Source organism: Anopheles maculipalpis, chromosome 2RL (assembly GCF_943734695.1).
Source record: "Anopheles maculipalpis chromosome 2RL, idAnoMacuDA_375_x, whole genome shotgun sequence".
Taxonomy (NCBI): domain Eukaryota; kingdom Metazoa; phylum Arthropoda; class Insecta; order Diptera; family Culicidae; genus Anopheles; species Anopheles maculipalpis.
The window spans coordinates 20,569,740-20,595,553 of NC_064871.1; the positions used below are offsets into that span (position 1 = coordinate 20,569,740).

General features: G+C 45.6%; 7 protein-coding genes across 10 annotated transcripts in view; 6 read left to right on the forward strand and 1 right to left on the reverse strand.

The window, feature by feature from the left end:
* Positions 1–25,814, reverse strand: part of LOC126559328 (complexin) — a 553,464-nt gene that overhangs the window by 352,534 nt on the left and 175,116 nt on the right. The gene's annotated exons all lie outside the window — the stretch shown is intronic.
* LOC126556746 (attractin) overlaps positions 1–25,814 on the forward strand; it is a 317,924-nt gene that overhangs the window by 231,083 nt on the left and 61,027 nt on the right. The gene's annotated exons all lie outside the window — the stretch shown is intronic.
* LOC126557182 (ATP-dependent RNA helicase SUV3 homolog, mitochondrial) overlaps positions 1–25,814 on the forward strand; it is a 304,903-nt gene that overhangs the window by 74,126 nt on the left and 204,963 nt on the right. The window lies entirely within an intron of this gene.
* Positions 1,420–5,891, forward strand: LOC126565299 (zinc metalloproteinase-disintegrin-like NaMP). The gene is made up of 2 exons (XM_050222467.1): positions 1,420–1,624; positions 2,786–5,891. The coding sequence occupies exons 1-2, from the start codon at positions 1,420–1,422 to the stop codon at positions 5,857–5,859; spliced, it is 3,279 nt and encodes a 1,092-aa protein (XP_050078424.1). The 3' UTR covers positions 5,860–5,891.
* LOC126557586 (TAR DNA-binding protein 43-like) lies at positions 7,157–8,859 on the forward strand. The gene has a single exon (XM_050213405.1). It carries the CDS (start codon positions 7,162–7,164, stop codon positions 8,857–8,859), a length of 1,698 nt encoding a protein of 565 aa, XP_050069362.1. The 5' UTR covers positions 7,157–7,161.
* LOC126565310 (zinc metalloproteinase-disintegrin-like atrolysin-A) lies at positions 18,629–22,129 on the forward strand. The gene is made up of 4 exons (XM_050222480.1): positions 18,629–18,650; positions 19,587–19,899; positions 19,970–20,177; positions 20,241–22,129. Exons 1-4 carry the CDS (start codon positions 18,629–18,631, stop codon positions 22,062–22,064), a joined length of 2,367 nt encoding a protein of 788 aa, XP_050078437.1. The 3' UTR covers positions 22,065–22,129.
* Positions 23,955–25,814, forward strand: part of LOC126559645 (uncharacterized) — a 30,834-nt gene continuing 28,974 nt past the window's right edge. The window contains exon 1 of the mRNA XM_050215816.1: positions 23,955–24,463. Within this exon, the coding sequence (XP_050071773.1) occupies positions 24,010–24,463 (454 nt within the window). The 5' untranslated portion in view covers positions 23,955–24,009. The remainder of the gene's footprint in view (positions 24,464–25,814) is intronic.

The window sequence follows — 25,814 nt, forward strand, 5'->3', positions numbered from 1 at the left end:
ACGGTACTTATTAATGAAGTCAACGAAGCAAAAATTGGCTGGCGAAAAGTTTTTGAAGTAATATTGCCAAGAAGAAACGAAAGATCAATGTTGTTGAAATTATTTATTTTTATTAGAAATGGACGATACGCATAACCATTTTTTCTAGCGTAAAGTAGCATAAATTTAGTTTTTTCAAATTTTGGTATGGTGATAAGCAATGTAACAGTCATCCCCAAAAATATTTGCTGCATCTCAGAACCGCTTCATGGGAATGATCTCCATCCATGATCTGAGCCGCTACGTTGAAATTCGTTGAAATAAAACAAATTAAACTGTTAAACTGCGTTACGTTAACATAGTACGTTAACGAAACAAACCAAAAATAAATAAAAAATTGGTATAAATTGTACATTTTTTGTATCTTAAGAAACTTCGTTGTCGTTGCTTGTAAATTGTAAGTTATAACAAAATAGTTTAATAAATATGTTAGAAACAAATAAACGGTCAAAATATTTAATAAATAAAGCAAAAAATTTACGAATTTCCACACGAGAATTCATCCATATGTCCAAAGATGAACACGTTGGCTGTCCCTGGGCACGGCGAAACCAGTTGCAAAGAGCGCGCGCACTAACCGTTTCCTATGATACCGTGCGACGGTGAAGTTTGCGGTCTCAGAAACAATTTGTCTGTCCAACGCGCAGGACGCGTCGGCACGAGCTCACAGTTCCCAAACTGGTGGCACCGGCAGTGATACACATCGAATCGCGGTCACGTACATAAAGACAAACTGGAGCCTTTTTTGCGTGTGCTGTTTCTGCAATTCAAAAAAAAAGTTAAGTGATAAGGAGTTTTTGGTGCCACAAATCGCTAATCACACAAACAGCACTATCGCTTGTACTTCGGTGCGTTGTTTGCTTGATTATCAACAGGGAGTCCTTTTTTCGTTGGTGAGCTTTGTGTTTCCGGTAGCTTCGTTCGTTGTTTACTGTTGAGTGATAAAATAAGAGGTGTAAAAGTATAAATGTTTTACACCGTTTGAATGGAGTGGAGCGACCGTGTGTTTTTGAAAAGTTATCAACGTGAAGGTTGTGTTTGATTGAAAAAGTGAGGCGGAATTTCGGAAACCATTATCGGAGACAAAACCAAACAAAACGCAACTGATCGCCAGTCGACAGTACTTCCTCATTCCATGTTTGTGCAGTGTCTTTTTTCGGTTGCTGTAACACACCACACGTTCGCTATTGAAGTGCCGTTTACGTGAATTAGGGTACGTGAGCTTTGGGGTGACATTTTGAAAAAGGGCTGCGTAAACACCCGGACCGCTTCTTACAGATGTACTGTACACCGTAACGGTTTGGTCCGTGGTAGATTGCAGCTGTGCAGCAGAAAGGTGTAGAAAGACACTTGAAAGAACCACTCCACAACCACCAACCCATGTGGCGGCTGTTGCAAACCGCTCGAATCGGAGTGAATGTCCGATCGAGAGGAGGATATCTCGAGTGCAGAATGCCTCAAACGTTACTCATCGTGCTGCTGCTGGTGTGCCACACTGTGATAGTGAGGGCTGTGATAGACAAACGTAGTGCCTTAGATCTTCGCCGGCTAGAGCTGGGGAGTGTTGATCATCCGTTCACGGAAGGTAAGGTGAAAATGGTGAACTACTTACTTACGATCGTCTCCTTGAGGTTTAGTTTGTAGCTTCCGTTGCTAAAGCTAGTTCCGATGATGCATTTCATTTTAAAGAGGTTCCGTTGAAATGAATGGTTCCGGAGGCTTTTAATGGCGATCTTCATCAAAGGTCATCGCATTTCTAGCAGTAACGGATGTCTCGTTACGTTAACAGATGCGCTCATTATTTTTGTTATTCAAAGGCATCTGATCGTTTCATTTTTCGTATACTCAATGCACGATCATACCATTTTCCAAGAAGAAAGGAAACGCACCACATTCAAAACTATACTTAAAAAAAAAAGCAACAGACACCCCATTTGCAAGATCACCTCCCATGTGCTGTGTCTCCAGGAGGTGCTGTTGATGATGATTCACCAAAGATTCCGGTTTCTTGCCAATTCCCTACCGCTTCGTGACCACGGCGACTGCTGTTTGCGTTTGCTTGCCTCGCGAGACAACCCCAAGCGTCTTGGGGGCTTCCGTTCGATTATTTATACACACCCCCTTCTAAGGCAAGCATCTCTCCCCACCCATGGCAATGCCGCCGGCAAAAATGCTTAGCTTTGTTCTCTCACTCTCACACACACAGATATTTTATTGCCAACGGGTACAATGACTGCGGTAGGAACAACACGACTGTCTGCGCTTCACGCACGCCGTCTCCAAACCGATGTGATTCATTCATATTCTCACGTATTCGTTTCCGTTTGCGCCAAAGATTCCACCACATCATGCGCTATTCAGTGCACGGTACACGCCACATAAACGCTCTCTTTCTCTTGGCGTTGCTCTCTTGCACGCGAAAAACTGCACGTGGTGAGCATTTTAACATTGGGGCTCGCTCCTTCTACTGCACACGGGGTTAGTGGCGCGTAAAATGAATGTCGAGGTTTTTCTATCGACCCACAACTACCACTGGGCGCGTCATCGATTAGCCCCGGAGACCCTTGCGCTCTTTTGGTTCCGAGGCTGTGCACCTGTTGCATCAACGGACAATTAGTGGAATCGATCAACCGTTGGGAAATTCCAACCAGTATATACATGAATAATCTCTCATTGTATCCTTTTTCCACGTATTCTAATGGGTTTTCCACATGTTCACCATTTTCTTTCTTTGCTCCATAATTAGGACATTTGAACGAGAATTTTGAGCTGCACGATAGGATTTTCCCAACATTTCACTGCCCCCGTACGAAACGAGCCCTTCGCTCATCATCGCTGGACGATGCTGACAGCAGTCAGGGCGGATCGCTGGACCGACGGCCGTCAACTAGGCGAAGACCCCATCGCGAGCGACTTACGATACAGTACGGAATGCGGGGTGAAACGATGACTCTCGATCTGACGCTGAACGAAAACATTATCCCGGACGATTACACCTTCGTGCATCAATCGGCCGAGGGAAAGGATATCGTGGAACGACTCGATCGGGACGCAGTTGAACTGTGCCATTATGAAGGAACCGTACGGGAACGACCCGGTTCACGGGTTGCCATATCTACGTGTAATGGATCGATCGGTGGTGTGATCTACGAGCGTAACGAAACCTACCTCATCGAGTATCACAACGATACACATTTGCTTTATCGGAGACGCTCCAAACGGGACATCCTGGATAACGAGCTGCAAGTGGTGGATGCTCCAGAAGGTGCAGGAACGAATAACAAAACGGCCTTTTCCACCGGCTATCGGGAGGACACCGATTCGCTGTTTGTCGAGCTGGTGCTAGTCGTCGATCGGACGCTGTTTTTAAAGTTTAGCACGAACGTCCAACGGGTGCACCAGCATTGTCTGTCGGTGGTGAACGTGTTGAACGAGCTGTACCGACCACTCAACATATACATCCTGCTAGTGGGTGTAGTGCTTTGGAACACGCGGGACAATATCATCATCTCGACCGATTCGAAGCAAACGCTTACCAGCTTTCTTGCGTACCGGAAGGATCAGTTGCTTCGACAAATCCCGAACGATAATGCACATCTGCTAACGGCTGTCCGCTTTCCGGACGGTGTCATCGGAAAGGCTGAACTTGGTTCCATGTGCAGTATGGCCGGATCGGGTGGTATTGCTGTGGTGGAGAACTTTGTCGTAACGCCGCTGGCAACAACGATCGCGCACGAATTGGGCCACAACTTTAACATCGATCACGATACGGAAGAGTGCGGTGGATCTCGCTGTCCCGGACCGGGACCGTGCATTATGGAGGCAAAGTTGCGCGATTCTGCCGACATACCGAACCGTTGGAGCGACTGTAGTGTGGACGATTTGCAGGAATCGCTCAAACGAGGATTGGGCGCTTGTTTGAAGAATAAACCTACACGGTTGCTGGTGCGAGCTGTGTGCGGAAATGGTTTACTGGAGCCGGGCGAACAGTGTGATTGTGGTCGGCGTGATAGTTGTGATAATAGTTGCTGTGATGCACGGACGTGTCAGTTGCGTGCGAATGCCACCTGTGCTACGGGGGCTTGCTGTGATTTGGCGACCTGTCAGCCAAAACAGGCCGGTAGCGTTTGTCGACAAGCGCGTGGCGAATGCGATCTTCCTGAGTATTGCGATGGGCAGGGTGAGCTGTGTCCAAAGGATGTTTATCTGCGTGATACGAGTCCGTGCCGAAAGGGAGAAGCGTACTGTTACCGGGGCGAATGTAATACCCGGGACGGTCAATGTCAACGGCTGTGGGGACCCTCGGCACGATCAGGGCTGGAGGTGTGCTATGAAGCTAATGTGAATGGGACCATTTTTGGAAACTGTGGTAACGATCTGTCGACAGATAGGTACGAGCCCTGTACAACCCATGACCTGCACTGTGGGTTGCTGCACTGTACGCATCAAAGTGAGAAGCTTGAGTATGGCATAGAAGCGTATGCAAAGCGAACGGCTACCAAATTCCAACGCTACGGACCACGTGGAACGGTTCGGACGACGATTTGCAATGCGGTTATCGTTGATCTTGGACTGGACGTAGTCAATCCTGGTCTTGTGCCCGATGGTACCAAATGTGGCGCAGGACGCATGTGTTACCAGCAGCAATGTGTCGCAATCAGCCGTCTGCAGGAGGAGCAAGATATTGGTGACGAATGTCCTGCGAACTGCAACGGAAACGGGGTGTGCAACAGTCAGGGCCACTGTCACTGTCATCCTGGTTTTGCACCACCGTTTTGCGATGGTCCTGGAGACGGAGGATCAATCGACAGTGGACCGGCGGGGCGATCGGCAAACAACGTGCACGAACTGCTGCTGAAGGTATTTGTGCCTGCTATGGCAGTCGGTGGTTTGCTGTTAATACCTAGTCTCATCCTGCTAATTGTTAAACGCACGTTGTTGATGGCGCAACTACGTGTTGTTTTGAAACGATTCCGTGAGCGGAAGTATGGCCACATTGTGGTACCGCCGGCATCCCCGACCGCTGTTGTAGCTCCAACCACGATGAAGACGACTGATAGCCAAAGAAAAGCTGCTAATGACACCCGACGCCCTACGATCCCGCCTCCACCACCCCTCCCGGAAACAAAGCAACCGCAATGCTTTATCAATGTGAACATCAGCAAAGACGGCAAGGTGACGATCGAGAACAAGCTGATCGATTCTCCATTTCTACACAAACCGAGCGTTGTCGATACGCACGAAGCGTTCCGTATGCGACTACTGCAGGAACGATCCTTCAGCGTGGAAAGTTCCACATCCTCCGAACATCCGCTCGTTACAGCGGAAACGCATAAACCAAGCCTCACCAGCTTAACCGAACCGGTAGAGGGAGCTTCCCAGGGAAAAGTGTTCGGTTCGGTACTGCAGCAGCTAAAGCAAACCGATCGTATGCACACCTTCCAGAGCCATCGTTCCAAGAGTGATGAGAGACCTGCTGCGGCAAGGCAACTTCCAAAGCTTCCGCGTCAGTACACAATCAGCGACTTTGACTCGATCGAACGGTTGCCCGATGTGGACGAAGAAGAGCCACAAAAACCTGCCACACCGAAACAGATTCCACGGCCATTGCCACGAGTAGCGCCGGGTGCTGCCACGTCACGGTTACTTCCGACCACACCATCTAGCGGAACCGGTAGTGGTATCGGCAGCAAGCTCAAAACATTAGATAAAGCACATCTATCTTCCGGCGCTCCAGTACCCGGAAAGTTGTCCACGGGCAACAACGTAGCAGCACTGAAGGCAAAGCTGAATCTAGCGGAAATTGGTGCAAGAAGATAGCGAGCGCGTGATTCGTGAGGCACGTTCGGCACGTGTGCCTACACCATACCATATCCAATACGAACAGTATTGCAAGTAGTATTTTGTTTTTTCGAATGAGTATTGTAGTTTTGAAAATAACGAGATCTTAGACATGGCCTCGGACGGAAGATTTCAACCAAATGTAGACTGCATATTTATTGCCCACTGTTTTGGGCAACTCAATTCATCCGTCCCCAAGAAATTGTTAGACTGTCCACTAAGAAAAGAAATTTTTAGTATGTAAGATTGGTAGTATTGTAAGACGGTTATCATGCATAGTGAAATAAAAAAGAAATCTCTTATCTAGTCAGTGCAAATATACTTTGTATTTTATTTCTTTGTGTATTTAAAATATTTCGTAAAACAATTAAGGTTTGTATATTGTTTTGTTTGTGATAAATTTTTGTTTTATTCGTGAGATTATTGTAATGTTTAATTGTTGTAGAATGAACGCGTATGTTGCTCCCATTTGTGTTGCAAATACACGAATTTGTTTAATATAGAGCAGATCACAGTAAATGACGAAAGAATTATAGTCAGTTGAATAAGATTTTAATCAATGTGCTATTTCATCCACAGATATGCTCCCATTTCACATGACAAGAGGTGACAGAAAATCGCAAGGGCTGACCGTATTTCTGGTCAGCCCTTGCGAACAAAATAAGTGAGACAAATTTAAGTACAGATAAAATAAAGAGCTGGCCATACACCAACGGAATATAATCGTCTATTTGCTTTGTGAACCGTTTCAAATCGATGTAACGTTTGCGGTTGACAGTACGTAACGCCAAACGCACGCAGCGCATTAGCTAACGCGCAGCTAACGCATTGCTGTCAAACAGGGCATAACGACCCTGTCTGTCATGGCTGTTGTTTTCGACTTCTCTGCTAAAAATTGGTATTAAAATAAACAACGGTAGGAATCTTTTCGTGTTAAAAAGCCTATATTATAGAATACTTTTATAGATTGAATGATCTGAACTGATTGCGAACGAGAGCGTAGAGTGATCGAGAGAGTGGACGAACGAATGAGCGAACGAACGGAAGTGCGTGAGCAAACGAGTACGAAGTGTTGGGGTGAAGGTAATCCTGGTCTACCGAAAGCGCATAATAGCTTGTCGCTGCCAATTCACCGGCCCACCACCATACGTGCCGACCATTCCCATTGGCCCTAGCTACCGTATTATGCCCCGGTTGCATATCGTTGGGAGAAGTGAATTTTAGTAGCCACAAACTACAATCCGACGCGAGACAGGTACGTCGCTACCCAGGAGGTGAGGAATGGCAGTGGATATGGGTTATAACGGTACGGTGCTGGTCGTGGAGGACGAAGGCGACGAAGCCGTCGAGATACCGCTGGAGGAGGACGGTACACTGCTGCTATCGACGTTGCAGGCCCAGTTCTACGGTGCGTGCGGTTTGAAATATCGCAACCCGGACAATAAAGCCATCCGGGGTGTGCGGCTGAGTGACAACAAGCTGCACCCGTTCTCGCCCGACTCGGGCTGGGGTGACCATGTGTACATATGCGTGTTTCCGAAGGAAAACAAACGCAAAAGCGACGACAAGCTGGAAAATTCAACACCCAAGACGAAGCGGATCGAAAGCAGGAACCGCACGACGACGGACCTGATCGTGCTGGGACTGCCGTGGAAGACGACCGAGGAAAGCCTTCGCGAGTATTTCGAAACGTTCGGTGATCTGCTGGTGGTGCAGATAAAGAAAGATTCCAAAACTGGCCAATCGAAGGGTTACGGATTTATCCGGTTCGCCCGATTCGAGAGCCAGATGAAGGCGCTCTCGAAGCGGCACCTAATCGACAGCCGTTGGTGTGACGTGAAGGTGCCTAGCAGTAAAGATCAGACACAGCATCAGATGCCAAGCAAGATATTTTTAGGCCGCCTGACGGAGGATATCAATTCGGACGATATCCGGGACTATTTTAGCAAATACGGTGAGGTGACGGACGTGTTCATACCGAAACCATTCCGGGCATTCGCATTCGTCACCTTTATTGATCCGCACGTAGCGCAGAGCCTGTGCGGTGAGGATCATCTGATCAAGGGCACTTCGGTGTACGTGTCGACGGCGTCACCCCGGCCGGAACACGGTCGGCATCACGGAAAAGGCCAGATGGGGGGAAATTTTTCCAACTACGATGAGCGTGGCCGCGGGGGAGGAGGAGGAGTTGGTGGTGGAAGCGGCGGTAACGAGTATCATCGGGGTAGTGGTGGCGGGCATGCGGTAGGTCCCCACGTTCCAGCACCGAACAATAACTACCATCATGGTGGAGGAGGTGGTGGCGGCGGTGGTGGTGGTGGAAGTGACGGTGGTGGTGGACCCGCTGGGTACAACAATCTGCAGTCGGGAAGTGGAGGTAGCCAACAGCAGCCTATTTGGAACTACAACGAGTACACGGCACAGAATCGACAAAACAACAGCAACATTGAATCGATGCCGAACCTGCAAGCGCTCGGTATCAATTCGAGCGGTCCGAATGGGCAGCGGGGAGGTGCCGTTGGTGGAGGGCTGCACGGTGGGCACAATGCGGGGATGGGAAACCATCTGAGCGGTAGCGGTGGTGCCGGTGGATCCGCTCCCGGTGGCACCGGTAACAATGGGGCAGGGGTGATTGGTGCCCACGGCGGACCGGCGGCTGGTAATATGAACTACTACCAGATGCCAATCAATCCGGCAATAATAGCGGCCGCACTGAGCCAGTGGAGCATAATCGGTAACCAGATGCACAACACCGCCCAGGGTGCGGGTGGCCCCGGTGGACCGGGTGGACCGGGTGCTCCCGGTCAGGCGAACGCGAATGTCCCCGGTGGACCGGCCAGTGGACCACCGGGACCGAGTGGTGCGGCTGGTCCCGGACCAGGTCCATCGGAACAGGAGTACCTGCCCTGGAACAGCACCGGTAATGGGGCGCCAGGTGCTGGTGGGCCGGCTGGAAGGGTAGACCCGAACCGCCAGTAAGCCGGAAGCTCGACAACCCTCTTAACTTATACAGTACCGGCGATCCTGACGACTGCAAACGACTCGCCGCCCTGTCTTCGATCTCCCCGGAACAACCGCCAACCCTCGAGAATAGACATAAGGATGAGGTGGTGAAACAGAAGGATGCTAGCGATGTAGTGGGTTGAAAGAGCGAGCGAGCAATAGAGCGCAAGAGAGCGAGAGAGCGAGAGGATGGGGTGGGTGTGAACATATAGGATGTGAGTCGTCCGATGATGATGATGATAATGATGAATGTGTGACTACGTGAATTTAGCGTGAATAGTATAGAGTGTGCATGATGGATGTGTGCAGTAGTGTGCAGCTCCTTCGAGCGCGTGTGTGTTTGTAAGAGTTTTCGTAAAAAGTAATTTTATCCTTATTTTTAATGTATTTGCAACATTTAAGTTCGGCCCATAGTAGAATACTGGTTCGGCGGCACATTCACCGTTTTATGCAAAATCTATAGGCTTCACACTGTTCGCATTGATGAAGAACCCAACAAAGCCAAATGGCATTAAATGAAGCAGGAAGATAGCCGGATTGCAAAATCACGTGAGCATTCACGGTTTCAAGAGCAAAACTCAAACAGTTTGAACCTTTTCCCTTTCTTTTATATATGACTAACGCGACGATACTGAGTCAAGTGTGAGTGTGCGTGTGTGTTGTATGTGTGTATGTGTGTTTGATCCCATGATGTGTTTGATCGTGGTTTTACATTGTTTACTATTTAAAATTCGTTTATTTCCGTTACTCTTGCGTCCTGTATCGTCCCGCGTACTACGCGTATGCAACAAACCCTAAGGAGGACGACGCACTTGGGGCACAGCTGAACGGTGTGCCCTCGCGCCGGCACGTGTACTCGGGCTGCCCGTGTCCGTACAATGCCAACTAAACTGGTAGACTGCAATATTAAGCTGATCGCGTTGATGGATCGCAATTTTGACCATCTCGTCGATAGTAAGAACCAAAATGTAAACCTAAAAGCAAACGCCCGGCAGCAATATAATACTAATAATTGGACACACCACCACACACTGGTACGGATAAAAAAATTGAAAAAATATAACCGGGTAAATAATTCTTTTCGTTTGTACTCACTAACGCGAATCCCATTTTTCCTATTTTTGTTTGGTCATCGTGCATACATTATTAGGCTTTACATCGTATGTTTTGAGAATGCAAAGGTATAAAATAAAAAAAAATACATGATTGAATGTAATACAAAATCTGTCATCAACGGTTTAATAAATACAATATAAACTAAATATGAACAACTAGTACACATTATCCGTGGGAGTGAGTGTTGCGTGCAGAGAATTTAACGGTGCAAATGGAACACCGTAACAAGGTCATGTGCTATATTTATGTTCTTTGCTTACTACTGAGACACAAAGCGACAGTATTGTGTCGCACAGGTCGAAGGACTGTCTTTTCTTGTCAAAGAACCTTTACTTTCTGATGGTATTATCCGATACTACAATCCGAATTCTCCTTACCCAAAAACCTTAACCCACCATGATTGTATGAGTTCATTCGCCTTCCTCTATGTAGGATGTCATTGTGTCGCGATTGTCTACGAAAAAAAGGGTCCCTAATAACGGTCAGTTTTCACCAGTTTTACGACACCGCAACCGACGAATTACATCCGAAGCGCTATAATCAATTCATCCTGCGTCCTGTGTCCGTTTCCTGTTTCATCATTGTGATGGGTGGGTTGATTGCTTCTCCTTGCGGTAAGAACTTATGCACTAAGTCTGTGCTGAGTAGGACAAAGAACGAACTGACCTATCCCACCCGATACTGACCGACGGATGGCACTCGCCTGGTAGCATTGAACTCTTGACAGAGACCCGAAAAAGGATGTGCCAAAACCTTCACATACAGACACACACCGACACACCTTTACCCAGCTGCCGGGGAAGGAGTCGAGGAGTCGTCAGCGTGTCGTCTAGCTGTTGAAGTCCGGAAATCGAACAAAGAACCACCCAAATCTCACCCAATCGACGACAGTCGGTCGGTTGGTAGCATGCAGACACACCGAGCTCACACCCAGGAGGACGACAGCGGACAGGATCCATACGCGCGCGCAGGTACGTACAGCAGCTACATCCCACAGTCAAGGTTAGGAAGCCAACAACCGGCCCACTGTAGACAGCAAGCGACGCCCTCCCTCTCTGTTCATCCTTCCCGTGTTGGCCGACTTGTTGGGTGGTTTCGCGATGGATTGCATCTTCGCGCTGCACTTCCTGCACCACACGGGTACAGTTGTCTTTCTTCACACGTTTAGACAACGAAAAGGAAGAGCAAGAAGGACCGGTGCGAGCTTTTTATGCATGTTTAAGAAATCAGTGAAGTAGTTCCCTTACGCCGCTTGACTCTTTCTCTTTAGCCGGCAGACAAGTTTATTGACTTGACTCGCGAAAGTAGCTTCGTTTGAGAGGAGCAATTTTAGGTTTTATTTTAGTTTTTACGGCGATACTTGTTAATGCACTAGAATGGGAGTTTATTGAGAGCATTAAAGAAGCGTTTGGTCCACGATGAGGGGGCTAATGTTGCAGAAATTCAAATCGGGATTCCGATAGTCGATCAATTTCCAGGTGGATTCTCTTTGTTGACCAGGGTTTGGATTTTCTAATGGAGAGCAAACGGTGGAGCTGTACTTATTTTGAAGAGATTTATTCTGCTTTTTTTTCAATAAATTAGCTTTGCTTTATTTATGATGTCTTTTCGAAAGATTATCCATACGACCCAACATGTTCTGCTGCGATCTATGGAGATGATGATATGATATGGGAAGCTTTTTTGAAAACATTTATATGAAACATCATAATAGATTGTACAATCAAACGGCGGCTCGATTATGAAGACAAAAGCGTAATCCATCTTCACACGGTGGGACTGGGTTTCAAATCTTTTCCGGACCGCTCCATTGTAGTGCTCACTGCCTTGAACTATGTGGCCGACGTGACCTGTAGAAATCGTCTAGACAACTAGAAAATGAGCAGAAAAAGTCAATTTTATAAAACAATGCAATGCAACTGCTGCACTATTACTGGTAATCAGCAGTGATTCACATTCAGCAGGAACTAGAATGACTCACGAAGATATATCATAACGTAAGAGAACTTTGAACCGCCCCAGTACACCATATACGGGTGGAGGGTTTGGTTTTCAGTATTACAATTTATTTTTAAAAGAAATTAAATTACAACTTACAGAATAATTTCATCAATTGTATATTGTTTTATTTGTGATATCTGAAAACTGGAAAAAGCATAAAAATACCAGGCGAAAAGTTGAAGAAATTAATTTTTGAGTTTCATTTTTACAATTGTTTTTATGCTAACGATGTCGTACGAAGTAGAAATGACTGATCTTTTCTAATAATTCGTTCATTAATCAATCAGAAAATCCTTCAAGAATAAAACCAACGGTTTAAATCTTCCCTACTGGGCTTCAAATCTTTTAAGAACTCTTTTGGAAGTCGTTATAATTAAACTCACTCTCAAAGGAGTTGATAGCAGCCAGAGAGAAATTTAAAAACTCATTGAGATTCGAAACACAAAAGCGATGTAAAAATTCTTTCAGAAAGATTTAAATCAATCACCCGCTGTGGCTTAGTTTCCACAACACTAATCTGGAGTTTAAAAATTAAATTACAAACGATCTGTTATTATCTAAATTGTAATAATAATACAGAGATGAACAATTGAACAATTATTCCAAGAAGTCGCAAATTCGGACAGAACTTTCTTCCCCATACCGGCCTGCATCGGTCATATCGCTGTCAATACAGCCCTTCAATCGAAGATGGGAAATCCTTGGTCTAGAAATTGAAAATATCAACAAAATATATTTTGTGCAAGTTGTTTTCCATATTGGAAAAAGAGAAATACCTCGTTTCTCCATACTTGCCATACTTCTGCTACAATTAATTTATTAATTGTAAAAGAAAATCAACTCCAACCCGATGATGATCGTAAGCTAGCGTAAATCTTTTTTTTTTCCCATTTTATCCGCAACATAAAAGATCACCACTGATCAGTGACCTCCCGCTGCAGTGATGCAGTAACTAGCCAGGGGAGTGCATTAGAGTGTGCCCGACCTGTAGCCAGATTCGCACCATCCGACGCACGATTCGTTCGTCCATGTTTGGATAACATGATGTTGCCCCGGTAAGGCAACAGAAAACATTCGTGTGATGTTTAGAAGAAAATAATCTAGCGAGAAAGAAACAAAATCCTTACTAACATGGTGCATTCAGCAGCGTCTCCTCGCACACATGGAAGTTGCCGGTTGTCGGTGGCCGTCTGGGAAAGGGAAGAGTGTGTATCTAACCGTTCATTCACACGCTGTACACGCATTTTACGAGCGAATTTCACACAACGCGTTGCCGTAAGATTTTTTTTTATCTCCAGCACTCGTATCCAGCGCTGCTCCATTACCCCACAAGAGCCGACCGTTACTGTGCACATGTTGGCCAGCTGTGGCTCGAAGCGCGCCCGGTCTCGGGACCAGCTTCCAAGAATGTGTTCGTGCTGTGTTCGCCGATCCTTTTGCAGACAAAAGCGTGCACTGTTGCTTGTCGCGCCCCAACCATCACAAAGGGCACGAACTACCCTTGGCTATAAGGGTAGCCGCGTGTTCGCGTATTCGAGCAGCCAGTAGTAGACGGTTGTCCGCTCCATTCACGGCGCATCCAGTGCTCGCAACAGTCAGGTCAGTCGTGCTGTAACCGGACGCGGCGTCAGAACGTTGGGCTCGTACTCTCGTCTCGTGACACATTCGCACTGCTTGTACGGGATGTTTTGCGTGGGACGCTCAGTGCTGTAGTGCGGTGCGGTGGAAAATCATATTACTAGTGAAACCGGCGTGCTTTGCGGGAAAACTTCGCGGCAACAGTTTATTAAAAGAAAATCGCGGTCAAATCGCGGACCGGCAAAAGTGCGAACCGTGAAGAACCCAGTGAAGTGGGTTAGTTTGTGTGCACGCGACGATGCTAGGGTGCTGTTAAACCGTAAGTCGGACGGTTGGACGACGGTTGTAGTGTCCATGGCCAAATCAAAAGTGATGCCCGCCATCTCGATCGCTCGAGCAAATCCATTGAGGCGACCTTAGCACCAATAAATGTTTTTTTTTTTGCTTTCGATTCCGAAAAAACCCTATACCCAACTGCCAAGAAGCAATCGACGGGGAGTGATTTTCTGTGATATTTCCCGCGCCGGTAAGACAACCACGCGACAACATGGCTGGACGAAGGGCACTGGGAATGCCGTCGTCATTAGTTTGGTCGTTATCGATAGTATTACTGCCGCTTCTACTTGTGGTGATACCGCTGGAAGGATTAAAAAATCATAAAACACATCAACACCATCGACAGGATGATGGCATCGATGGAAATTTACCGACACAAAAGGGTGAGCGTGAGTCCTCCTCCTAACCATTTACACCGGAGGAAGCTTATCACCATGCTTTTTATTTTCGTTTAGCATAGCATTGTTTACTTTATATTTTGATTTCAAACATGTAAATACTCATTAAAACTGTTCTTCGTACCGTGCCTTTCAATAGAATAAAAAGCGGAAAAGGGATTATTCTGTTCTGTTGTTGTTGTTGTCGTTTTCTGTGTCACTTAACTTCCGCTGGCGATGATAACAAAACTTTTTCCATGGAAGTGGAAGGCGACTGATTAAACTAAAAACGATCGCATAGCTCATTTGTCGTACGATGTGAGCGATAGGAAACCTTTCCTGGCCGTGCTGTGTAGTTATTCTGTTTTGTTTTTGGGTTCTAAGGGTAAAGGGTAAGTTTACTCAATTATATAGTTGATCCTCTATTTAATTAATCCGTCAAATACGATAATTGTTTTTAATCAACCGGGAAAAAAGATTTTTTCGCTACAATTGATGTTAGTAAAATTCTGGTAGAATTACTTCTGACTCGTGGTATACAATGCTAACTAGAACTTTTCAAGGTTTCAGAGAGTTTCTTAATATATTTTCATTTGTTTGAAACCAGTGGTGGATCAAACACACCTTTCGAGGCGGAGTGCTCATGATGTCTCTGCCTTCAATGGAGCAGATCCTTCCCACTTTCGAAGGGGCTTCCTAACTATGTTCCGGAACCCTCTAAATGCTCAATGATTGCTATGGGCAATGCTGTGTCCAAATTGCTACTTATAGAAAGATCTATGGGGGACTTCTTATACCATGATCTGCCCCTGCTTGAAAATCCAAACTATACCAGCTTTGAAGATAGCTAATACATGAAACAAAACTTATATTGGAGCGGAAGCTATCAATTTAAATTTTATTTCTACATTTCTTAGATTTTGGAAAACGTATTTAAAAAATATAAGCCTACAAAGTTCTAGGCGTGATAAAGGTGACGCCGGTATTCACACTAGAACAGGACCGGGATTCAAATCCTCTCTGGAATGATCCCCCGTAGGACTGTCTATTCAACTACGTGGTACAGATAAGTCTAGTAAGCCATTCGATGGTCGACATGAGCTACCTAACAGGTCGTTAAGCCAAGAAGACAAGGCATATAAAGTTCAAGACGTTCCCAAGATTTTTATTGATTTATGCATTATTTTTTTGGAATTATTGATAAAAATTGGCGGCCGAGTATGTAGGAGATAACCCAAAGAATAAATAAGATAAAAATTGGCAAATTTAAAATTTTACGAGACATTTCTTCATTAATTTGATGCAGTAGTTAAATAAATTTTTACTCATTTTTATTTCATCATACATCTTTAATATTGTCCCCTGCTTAACATGTTATTAAAAGATAAACCAATTTTTTCCTCCCTTTTAGGCTAGAAAGTTCTAGATGATTGTTTCTTAAAAGGATGAGCTGGATTAATTACTTAAAAAGGGTTTGAAAGTGTTCGTTTTAATAGTAATATATTAAAACAATCTTTATCTTGTCCCCTGACGAAATCCTTCTTCAATTCGGCACCGTCCGTTAGTGGGCCGAGGTCTTTCACGTACTCTCATATTCACATGCTAATGAAGTCGATCGTTACGGAAGTTCCGAAACCGCGTGTATCCCGTTTCCGGTTATGACGCTTCATGCGATTAATGCAACACACCGATGGCAGGCCTTTCCGATGAGTAACCGCTTCGTGCTGCCAAACCCCCGTACCAAACAGAAAGAACACATTTTATTCCTGTTGCTACACCCTGCTACGTCACAAACGTACCGTCGATCGAATGCATCGGCGTCGTTGAACAACGGGGGTTGGCTAAAATTAAAACCATCTTCAAATGCGCGTATCTCAAGTATGAAGAGCGTATAGATCAGGTTTAAAGTGAGCAGCTGATGTTTCGCAGACAACCCTTTTTCTGGCGATTGCTCGGGTTGTTGTACATCACTGGCCAGAGATGATTTGTATGGAAGGACCGATTACCAAAAACTCCTCTGCAACACTTAAGGTTTCGGTGTAGAAACCCCCATCGGGAGAACTTACTTATAGAACGATTGGGAGTTTGCATTTCATCAACACCAAAGCTGAAAACTTACTGGCCCGTGCCCGTGGTGTACTGCTGCTATTGACACATTTTTGATCACAGCATATACAGAAAGAAGCATAGCACCAACAGAAGTTCTCCTCTTGGCTATTCGCATCACAGTAAGGACATTTCGGCGGCGTCGGCGTCGGCAGCCATCTGGTTGTAAAGCTTTCCCTTCAGTTCGAAGAAGAAAAAGAAATGCCTCAAATGTCCCCAGCTGTGTTCGCAATGGCAGCAGCTTATTCATTTGGACCGAAGGGATATTTGTAGCAATTTGCTCTTTTTCTATCTACTGTCCCCACCACCTTGGAAGGGTTCGAGAGACACGAGCCGAAGAAGCTTCCAGTTTGCTTGGGGAACAAATTCATTCGCCCAAACTTATTGACTTCGAAAGGAACTCAACCGTAAGAAGTGTTTTTTTTTCTCTTTCGCTGTGTTGTCTTTCACCCCCATCGTTATCCACCACCCAACCTAAGCTCCTAGCTTCCAAGAAAGGATAATAACAATATTGATAATGCAAACACTAACTTCGCTACAATCAAAGCTCCCAGTCAGTGCCCGGGAATGGTTTACGATCAACTTTTTCTTTCACACACACACACACACGCACTCTCTCGCTCTATCGCGAGGCGATCTGTTTCTTTTCTGTTTGTTTGTTTTTTTGTTTTTCATTTGTATGTGGGTGGATGTGTTGGGTGGTCTGGTTTTGAATTGGTTTCATAGCACGTGTGGCACGTAAGCGGTACCAAACCCAGCGCAATGTGAGACGACGAAGACGATAGAAAAAGCACGTGCTGCACGATGCGCGCGCTCTGTACTTGGCGTACAGACTTTTGATTGTAATGAGACGCGGTTTTGTTTAAAATAGACCAGCTTCTAGGACCACAGCGTAGACATATAGTTTGTCATGCAAGAAATGGAGGAAAAATTATGGTGCTCAGCGCGCCAGGACACTTGTCAGTCTCACGATTGAGCGCGATCAGGCATCTGGTTTTCGAATGTTCAATGTTTGTCATCGTTTTGGTGCAGCAAGTATAAGACCTGCGTCTTACTGGGTATCTCAAGGTATTTTTGTTATGTTATCACGAGGTATGTTTTATACTTTTTTGTATATTTTTGGGTTCGTTTTTGTCTGAGTTTTGTTTTGTGCTGAGATATTTTTGATATTTTAATGTTTTTTTTTTTCAAAACTCTCTTTTGTTTCCATTGTTTTGTGTATAAAAAATACCCATTTCTTTGTATTGAAACAAAATGAAATTTAGTTAAGTTAAGTAAATAGTCAAAGGCCTACCATACACTTTTTGCAGCTTTACAGAGAAGCAGGTTGGTATATACTTACAAGTGAGTTAAGTTCCAAAAAAGATGGCCAGCGGATAGAGTGGAATAAGCAATAAGTTTCGTGACCAAAAGGAGCATTATGGTTACATGAGCCCCTCAGCAATACTAAACTTTAACCGGTAACACACGTCAAATGCTAGAAACGCAAAGAGGTAAAAGCCAGAAAGGAGTTAAGGCTCAATTTAAAAAGGTCCAAAAGAGGACGAACTGGTGGACCGCATTTACTAGCCTATACTAATAAAACATGTGATCAGATTTTCCATAATTTTCGATGATTTTATACAGATGGTTATCTTGCCCATCTAGATGTTTTGTGCTTTTTTTTCTGAGTGATCAATAAGTGTAGAATGACAATGAAAAGTTATTCAGCTTTTATAAAACAAGTTTTTCAAATTTTTTCTATCTAAAAACACTTCAATAGTGAGTTTAAAATATTTAAAAAAACACAGAAATATGTGTAATTTTGTACGAAATATCAAATACGAAAAGTATGAAGGTTTTAAGTCAAAAATTAAATTATCAATCCCTTCTTTGTTAAAAATATCCAGCGTCAAGATTCTCATGTGATCAATACTCTACCATAAAGTGGTCAATAATAGCCAAACCGCCATAAATTGCTTCGAAATCGTCCTCTGAGAGCTCTTAATGCGTGCGTTAGCAAAATTCGCATTGCACTGGTGCGATGGCAATCATAAAACCGATCAACCGTCCACGACTGCAATCTACCAATGTAGCACAATCTTAGAAACAAACCCGTCTCACTGTTTCACACAAATCACACGATCTGCTACTACAACCACACTAATGTGCACACTCGAATCAATTGAAATGCATTCATAAAACATGCCCCCATACCGTTTATGTTGATGATACGTGCGCCCCCCTCAGACATGGTGCGCCGAGTACCAAAAGGTAAAAAAGGAGAGTGGGGCGAAACACCGAATCTGTTCAAGATAACGATTTGTTAATCGTCATTTGGGGATTCTCCATGGTTTTTGTTTTGTTCTGCTACATCCCCATCAGTTTATGCAATTTAATCTCATCCGTCGAGCGTTCGTTAAAAACAGCTGATCCTGATCTCATCTCACTCGCACTCTTCTCATGCACGGAGTGTGAGAAAGAGCATATTTTTGCTCCTGCGAGATTCGCACACATTCTCATGCTCACCGCACTCCTTGGAAGTGCATTTCTCGCATTCGCAATCATCAAACTGCAATAAAATGTCTGCGTTCTGGTCGAGGAAACAAAACAAAAAAAAGCATGCTGCTTCCCCATGAGTCAAGCTCATCCCTTAGACAACAAAGAACACTAGACTCGTGCCCCGTTTTTTCTGACTTAAGTCCCAGCTTTTGCTATCTCATAATTTTTTGTCCCATTTTGAAATGTGAAAATTGCACCAAAGATGGAGTGTCGGTTAGTCACGCACATCTTGTGGGACTTGTTGGGGTGTATCGGTAAAGCATGCGGCAGACTCAGTTTTGGCATTAGGAAAAGTTTTTTTTCTGATCGATTTTGGGCAAAAAGTGTGGTGAAGAGTTGACTTAGACAAAGCTTAAACTGTGCCATGTAGGTCAACAAAATTGAATTTAAATGTGGTGATGAAATTGTTTACCTTATGCTGCATGTTTTTGGTTTGAAAATTATCACCAAGAAGACTCGATGATACCCATGGGATGGGGACACAAAAGCATCAAGACACTCACACGTGCTCGCCTAAATCGCGCCAGTTGCGCTTTATTGCATTCTTAAACTCTAGCAATTAAAGTTAAACACTTTCTCTTGAGCTGTGGTCTTAATTCCACCTTCGCACTATCATTGTTCTTCTGTGCTTTTGCCACTCTCTTGCAGCTAGCAGTGCCAGCGATGAACTCCCTAATCCGATTTACCCTCTGCTGGTACCGTCACAGAATCAGGACACGGTCACACTGACCTTCAATTTGACTGGCAAGGTCACGGTGCTGCCGCTGATCCAGAGTCATGGACGGGCGACTGGAGAATGTCAGCAGTATCGCGTTGTGACGCAACCCCGAACCAGACATGATGGCCACTCGTCAACCGAAATTATCAACTGCGATGGTCGCATCCGGGGGACAGTACGTCTACCGGAAGGAACATTCCGTATCGAGTACGATAGCACGGCTGGGGTTCATTTTATTCGAAGGTAAGCTATTTTGAGCGCTTAGTAACTGTTAGATTAATGAGAATCGTTTTACTTATTCCACGTGTGACAGATTGGTGGACCCACCACACCACCGAGTGAGGAAATATCGTACAAAACGGAACCATTTCAGCACACTCAAAGGCCCGTATCAAGCCAACTCACACTCGAACTACGTGGAGTTGCTGCTCGTCGTAGACAATTCGCTGTTTCGTAAGCTGAACCAGGACACGTGGAAGGTGTACCAGTACTGTGCTACCCTCGTTAACCATATCAACATGGTATGTAGAGTGCTCCAAATTCTCCTCTCACTCGAATTCTAACTCCAGCATCCTCTCTTCCAGCTATATAACCCGCTTAACATCTTCATCGCCCTTACGGATGTTGTGATTTGGAAGGATGCGGATCTCATCAACGTGTCTACCCGTGCGGAAGAAACGCTAAACAGCTTCCTCTCGTACCGTTCCACCACACTGCTGCACGATCATCCGCACGATCACGCCCAACTACTCACGGCGATCGAGTTTAAGGATAATGTGATCGGAAAAGCTAAAGTAGGCGGCATGTGCTCGGATCGTAGCTCGGGTGCGATCGTACGTGTACACACGGACGATGTGGCGATACAGGCGAGTACGCTGGCCCACGAGATGGGACACAGCTTCACGATGGAGCACGATGAGGATGGCGATTGTTCCTGTCCGGATCGGAAGTGCATCATGACCCGCACCGTGACAGGGCTTACGCTGCAGCACTGGAGCAACTGCAGCTTGGAACAGTTAACCACGGCATTCGGCCGTGGTTTGCATCATTGTCTATCGAACCGACCGAACTATCTGGCCTTCGAGAGCTGTGGCAATGGGTTCGTGGAACCGGGAGAGGAATGTGACTGTGGGCTAGAGGAGGCGTGTGAGAATCGATGCTGTGATGCACGGACTTGTAGGCTACGGGAAGGGGCACAGTGTGCCACGGGTGAGTGCTGTGATTTGGAAACGTGTCAGTTGCGTGAACCTGCAGTCCCGTGTCGGAATGCGCGGGGACAGTGTGATCTTCCCGAGTACTGTACCGGGCGGAACGAGTTCTGTCCACCGGATGTCTATCGACGAGATACGGAACCGTGTGCAGATGGGGAGGCTCATTGCATTGCGGGACGCTGCAGGACGCGAACGGACCAATGTCGGGCGTTGTGGGGTCCCTCGGGACATGCGGCCAGTGAAGCATGCTATGAGGCGAATGCTAAGGGTACGAAGTACGGTAACTGTGGCTACGAGGGTCGGCCGGCTGAGAGTTTCCGCAAGTGTGCGTCGGCCGATGTGATGTGTGGACTGCTGTTTTGTCATCATCACAAGCAGGACGAAGTTTTGGAGCTTGGAGAATATAACGGTGACTCACGGTACAGTGTGCAGAAGGGCAATGAGACAATGCGCCATGTGTTGTGTCGTTCGGCGTACGTAGATCTCGGTGATGGGCAGGGGCGTCATCCGGCTTTCGTACCGGATGGGGCACCTTGTGGCGATGGCCGGATGTGCTACAGACAGCGGTGTGAAAGTGTGGAACGATTGAATGAGTATGGCCTCGGAGGGAAGATGTGCGCACACAACTGCTTTGGGCGAGGTGTATGTAACAGCGAAGGACACTGTCATTGTCAGCTGGGGTACGATCCACCTTACTGCGAACATTCGGGCGTTGGAGGATCACTTGACAGTGGACCAGCCTCTACCGACACGGGAGCTTTACGGGACTTACTTACATTCGCCGCACTTACGTTGGTAGTGTTTGCTGTCCTGGTAACGGTTGCTGCCTATGTCCGTAGCTTACGTGGTGGGCTCATGTCTCACTGGGGACGTGGACACTGGCGTGGTTGCAAAGTACGTGGCACAAGCCTTCGTGAACCGATCAAAACGGCCACACCAATAGCAGCACGTGACATATCGCTTCCAAAGTACCACTCATCTACGCGGGACATCAGTGACGATCAACAATATCGACCGATCGCAGGATCTTCCTGGCAAACGGAACCAGACGCTGGCATCCGAGTGCTTACCGTGGCTAGACCACAGGATCAGGGTGCGCACGGACCACCGGTAACGATCGAGTATCGAATCGTACCAGGGACTCATCGGCATGCTCCACTTCCACCAGTCCCCGTGCACCGACAGCGTCCATTTTAGCGAGGCTTCTTCCCGTTTGCTCAAACGAAATCACCAACGAACAATAATGTGCTCTCTTACATAAATGTCGTCTTCGTCCCGGTTTTTTAATGCGTAAGGTATTTGGTGTAAGATATTCATGGCAATAAACAACACACACTCACTTTTTCTAGTCATATCCGATAGGTAATGCTGAAGAGTTCGTAAAGAGAATTGTGTTTTTATTTGCGTTTTGTTGACGATCTATGTTGAGAATGATGTTTTAGATGAGTGGAAATTGTGTTATTCGTAATTGTGCATGGGTCCGGGTGGGATTCGATAACCGACCTCCACCGACAAGACCGGGATTCAGATCCCATCTGGAGTGCTTTCCCGAAGTGAGGACTGACTATCCAACTACATGGGATCGATTGATTATTTTTTTGCCACTAGTTGTGAGAACTGACTATGCAACTGTGTGGAATCGGCGAGTCTAGTTAGAAATTCGATGTCCGGCGTGACCTAAAAGGTCGTTAAGCCAAGAAGAAAACGATTGATAAATAAAACTTTTCATTATGTATTAAATTTATGAACGAATGCTGTCACGCCTTAAAGTACGCCCGCTGAGAACTCAGCTTTACTTTGTCTTGCCTTGGTAATGTATATCACTAAAGAAAATTAGAAAGGCTTACAGTTTAGGAAGACAGATATCAGTCAAGTTGAGTTAGACATCATTCTCCAATTCGCTTCTGCTGCCAACAGATACAGTTCATAGTTTTTAATAGGTTCTTGTGCCAAATAATAATTTTAACGAAAGCTTCAAATTTTACAGCATAATATTTTATTAATACTTACACATTATTAAATTTAAGCATTATTAAATTAACATTATTAAATTTAAATTTAAACTCTTTATTTGACTAAAATTTAATGTGGAAATTGGTATGGTTATTCGCAACAAACATTAAAAAGCAGTATTGTCAACGACTTTTCTTTATGCCAAACAAATTCGAACTGACAACACCCCGCACTGAGTGGATCACGTGTGTGCACGCCCAAAGTAACGCTTATCGCTCTTTCTTTCTATCTTTCGCTACATCCCGCTCTATGCAAACGCCTCCACTACGGACAAAGCAACGTCCATAATGCACTATGGGACTGCATTTACCGTCAAAACCGAAAAGGGAGGAAACGTCTGAAGTTGTTGTTTTGTCATTGTTATTGTTTTTTCTCTGCTGGAACAGATCGGACGGATGGGTGTAGCTGTGCGTTTTTCCTCCGAAATATTAGCTCTCTAGCAACTGCACTGTAGCCTGTGTGTGGTCCCGGTGTTCATTAAGAGCTTTGCTATATGCTTCACCTTAGCTGCTGCCCAGCACAATTCGCGTACACGGTTCGATAGTAACTTTGTTTCGTTTGTCGTTAACTACCGCGGCCACGCGTCTTTTCCTCCGTGTCGCTGTGTACGTGCAGAGGAAGGCTGTCGCCGTGTTTTTACTGTGCCTCTTTGTTAGCAGCAGCACCGTGCCAGAGTGCAAGTGCAGTGTGTTTGTTCGCATCGATTTGTTTCCACTACTATCTCTGCCTCGCTGTTGAAGCGAAATGCGTCCGCTGATAATCGTTCGTGTTAGAGTGTTTTTCAGTTGATGTGCTGTGTGCTGCTCTGCCGTGCGTTCGTCCAGTGGCCGTGGAAAATCTGAATATCTTCGGAAAGCGTTCCGGAAACGCCTCAAAGGCTAAGAAATTCGTATCCCCAAAACGCATTGTTTGTCGTCCGAGTGTGTCCGGTGCGTGTGCCTGTGTGTGTATATGTGTCCATGTTCCGTGCGGGCAGTGGCTGCTAATGTCCATCCGCTGCAAGCATCGTTAAAGAAGTGTATCGTAGCCACAATGCTGCAAGTGCAATTGCAGCAGTGTAGTTTATTGTAGCGCAAGTGTAGTGCATCCGGATGCGTTTGCCCGCGTGCAGTGCAAGTTCGTGAACATAATGGGTACGGATCGATGCAGCACCACTGGTCGCGCTGCTGCTGCTGCTGCATACAAGGCCAACCATCGTACAGCGGAAAAGAAGCAAAACGGAGCAGAGCTAATCGTTAATCCATGTCGACGACCGCAGCTGGCCCAACGGCACCAGTGTACCACCGGCGACGGCGAAGATGAACGGCGAAGGAAACGAAGAAAACGCACCATCCAACCTCAGCAACTGATCGAGCAAACGGGCCAACTGCATTGTCGTACGTCTAGAATGATGAGCATTGCTGTGAAAACGGCAAGCCACCGCCGCAGCCTACAGACAAGACGGCTGATCACGGCTTGCTATGTGGGATTGCTTCTTCAGCTCATCACACTGGTTGCAGCTACACCGTTGTCGATCAAACCGGAATACTGGCAGCGTGTGGCGTCTGGTGGTCGTGAAATGGCGCAGGAGAATTTTGGCACAGGTAAACTAGAAAGATAAAGGAAAAATCTATCATTAAGTTTTATTTTTCCATCAGACGAAGTATACAATTTATGTACGATCCTCTTCATGCATGTTGTGCATTAGGAACCGAGTTCTCCGCTAGACTTGCGGCTCATTTGTGTGTGCTCAAAAGGCGACCGGATGCTGTGGGGTTTCGATTATCAACAGTCAGCTTTTGACCTCCGGAGCGTCACACAAACACACATAACTCGCGCGATTTACGATTATTCCAGAAGACAAAAGTATTCTGTTCTTTCGAGTGCAGTATGTCTTCCACGTGCAGCGCGTGTTTACAAATCATTAACGGACGCACTGAGAAAGCGACCACGGATGACCCTGAAATAAGTCATATGCAACACAACGCTCCTAACGTAACGTTCGACAAAGGGATGTTGCATTGGCGGTTAAATTGCAACCTGCAAACATTTCCTCCTTACTGACGTTTGCTTTGGCCTCTCCCGAGAACGCAATGTTTACACACGATCGCGGTGGCGGTATTGTGGTTCAACGTTTTGCCATCCCGGAAGCGAACATTGCAGCAGCTGAAGAAACTGCACGAATTGATAAGAAAGTTTAAGTCTGTATGTTCGTGGGAGGGGGGTTTGAGAACGTTGACCGCCATTTACCATTTCTTTATGTGTTCAGTGTACTGTTGTAAATGGCATTCGGTTCGTTTCAGATGTCGTATCCAAATGTTTGAAAAAAAAATGTGTTAATTTCGGGATGATTTGCTCGGTAAACATTCGCCAATTCGTTTGCAGTTTTTTGCTATGTAATAAATAATCATATATGACAATCTTTTTCAGCAAGGACTTTGACTGATCAGCAGGACTTTGACTGAGCAGTACATCTACGAGCGATCCTCAGGCTTAAGTTATTTATAGCTGCATTAAAATGCAATGATTTCGAATAACTACGGCAGTGAAACTTCTATAAATAAACGTAAGGATTACGTTTGAGAAGCATTTTATTAAAGTATTGTCAAAACCCTTCCTGGGAGCTTCCAACGTCAGATTCATACCTGTGATCTAGGACATTTCTTTTGCAGAAATAAATGTTCGCGTTTTCTCAATCCTTTGTGGGCCTTGTCAATCAGTGACAATCCCGTTTTGGCTACAGAAGATCCTCTGACGTAGGTATGTCCACACAAATTTATTGGTCAGTACGGAGGTTAGTTTAGATCACAACGTCTATCTCGTCCGGGATATTCTTCACCTTTTGAACGGATGCTCTGATCTCTGGAGCAAAGTTTAACCACTATAATACAAGTTGGGGATAAAGTTTCTCGGAGTTTTCTCACGAATTTTACTAAATTGGAAGGATCCTAAAGC

Excerpts from the sequence above, each read along its gene's own strand:
- LOC126565299 (XM_050222467.1), top strand. The coding sequence starts at position 1,420 with ATGTGGCGGCTGTTGCAAACCGCTCGAATCGGAGTGAATGTCCGATCG. Across the intron at positions 1,625-2,785 it reads TGATCATCCGTTCACGGAAG|GACATTTGAACGAGAATTTT; the intron begins GTAAGGTGAAAA and ends CTCCATAATTAG.
- LOC126557586 (XM_050213405.1), top strand. The coding sequence starts at position 7,162 with ATGGCAGTGGATATGGGTTATAACGGTACGGTGCTGGTCGTGGAGGAC.
- LOC126565310 (XM_050222480.1), top strand. The coding sequence starts at position 18,629 with ATGGTGCGCCGAGTACCAAAAG. Across the intron at positions 18,651-19,586 it reads GGTGCGCCGAGTACCAAAAG|CTAGCAGTGCCAGCGATGAA; the intron begins GTAAAAAAGGAG and ends ACTCTCTTGCAG. Across the intron at positions 19,900-19,969 it reads GGGGTTCATTTTATTCGAAG|ATTGGTGGACCCACCACACC; the intron begins GTAAGCTATTTT and ends CACGTGTGACAG.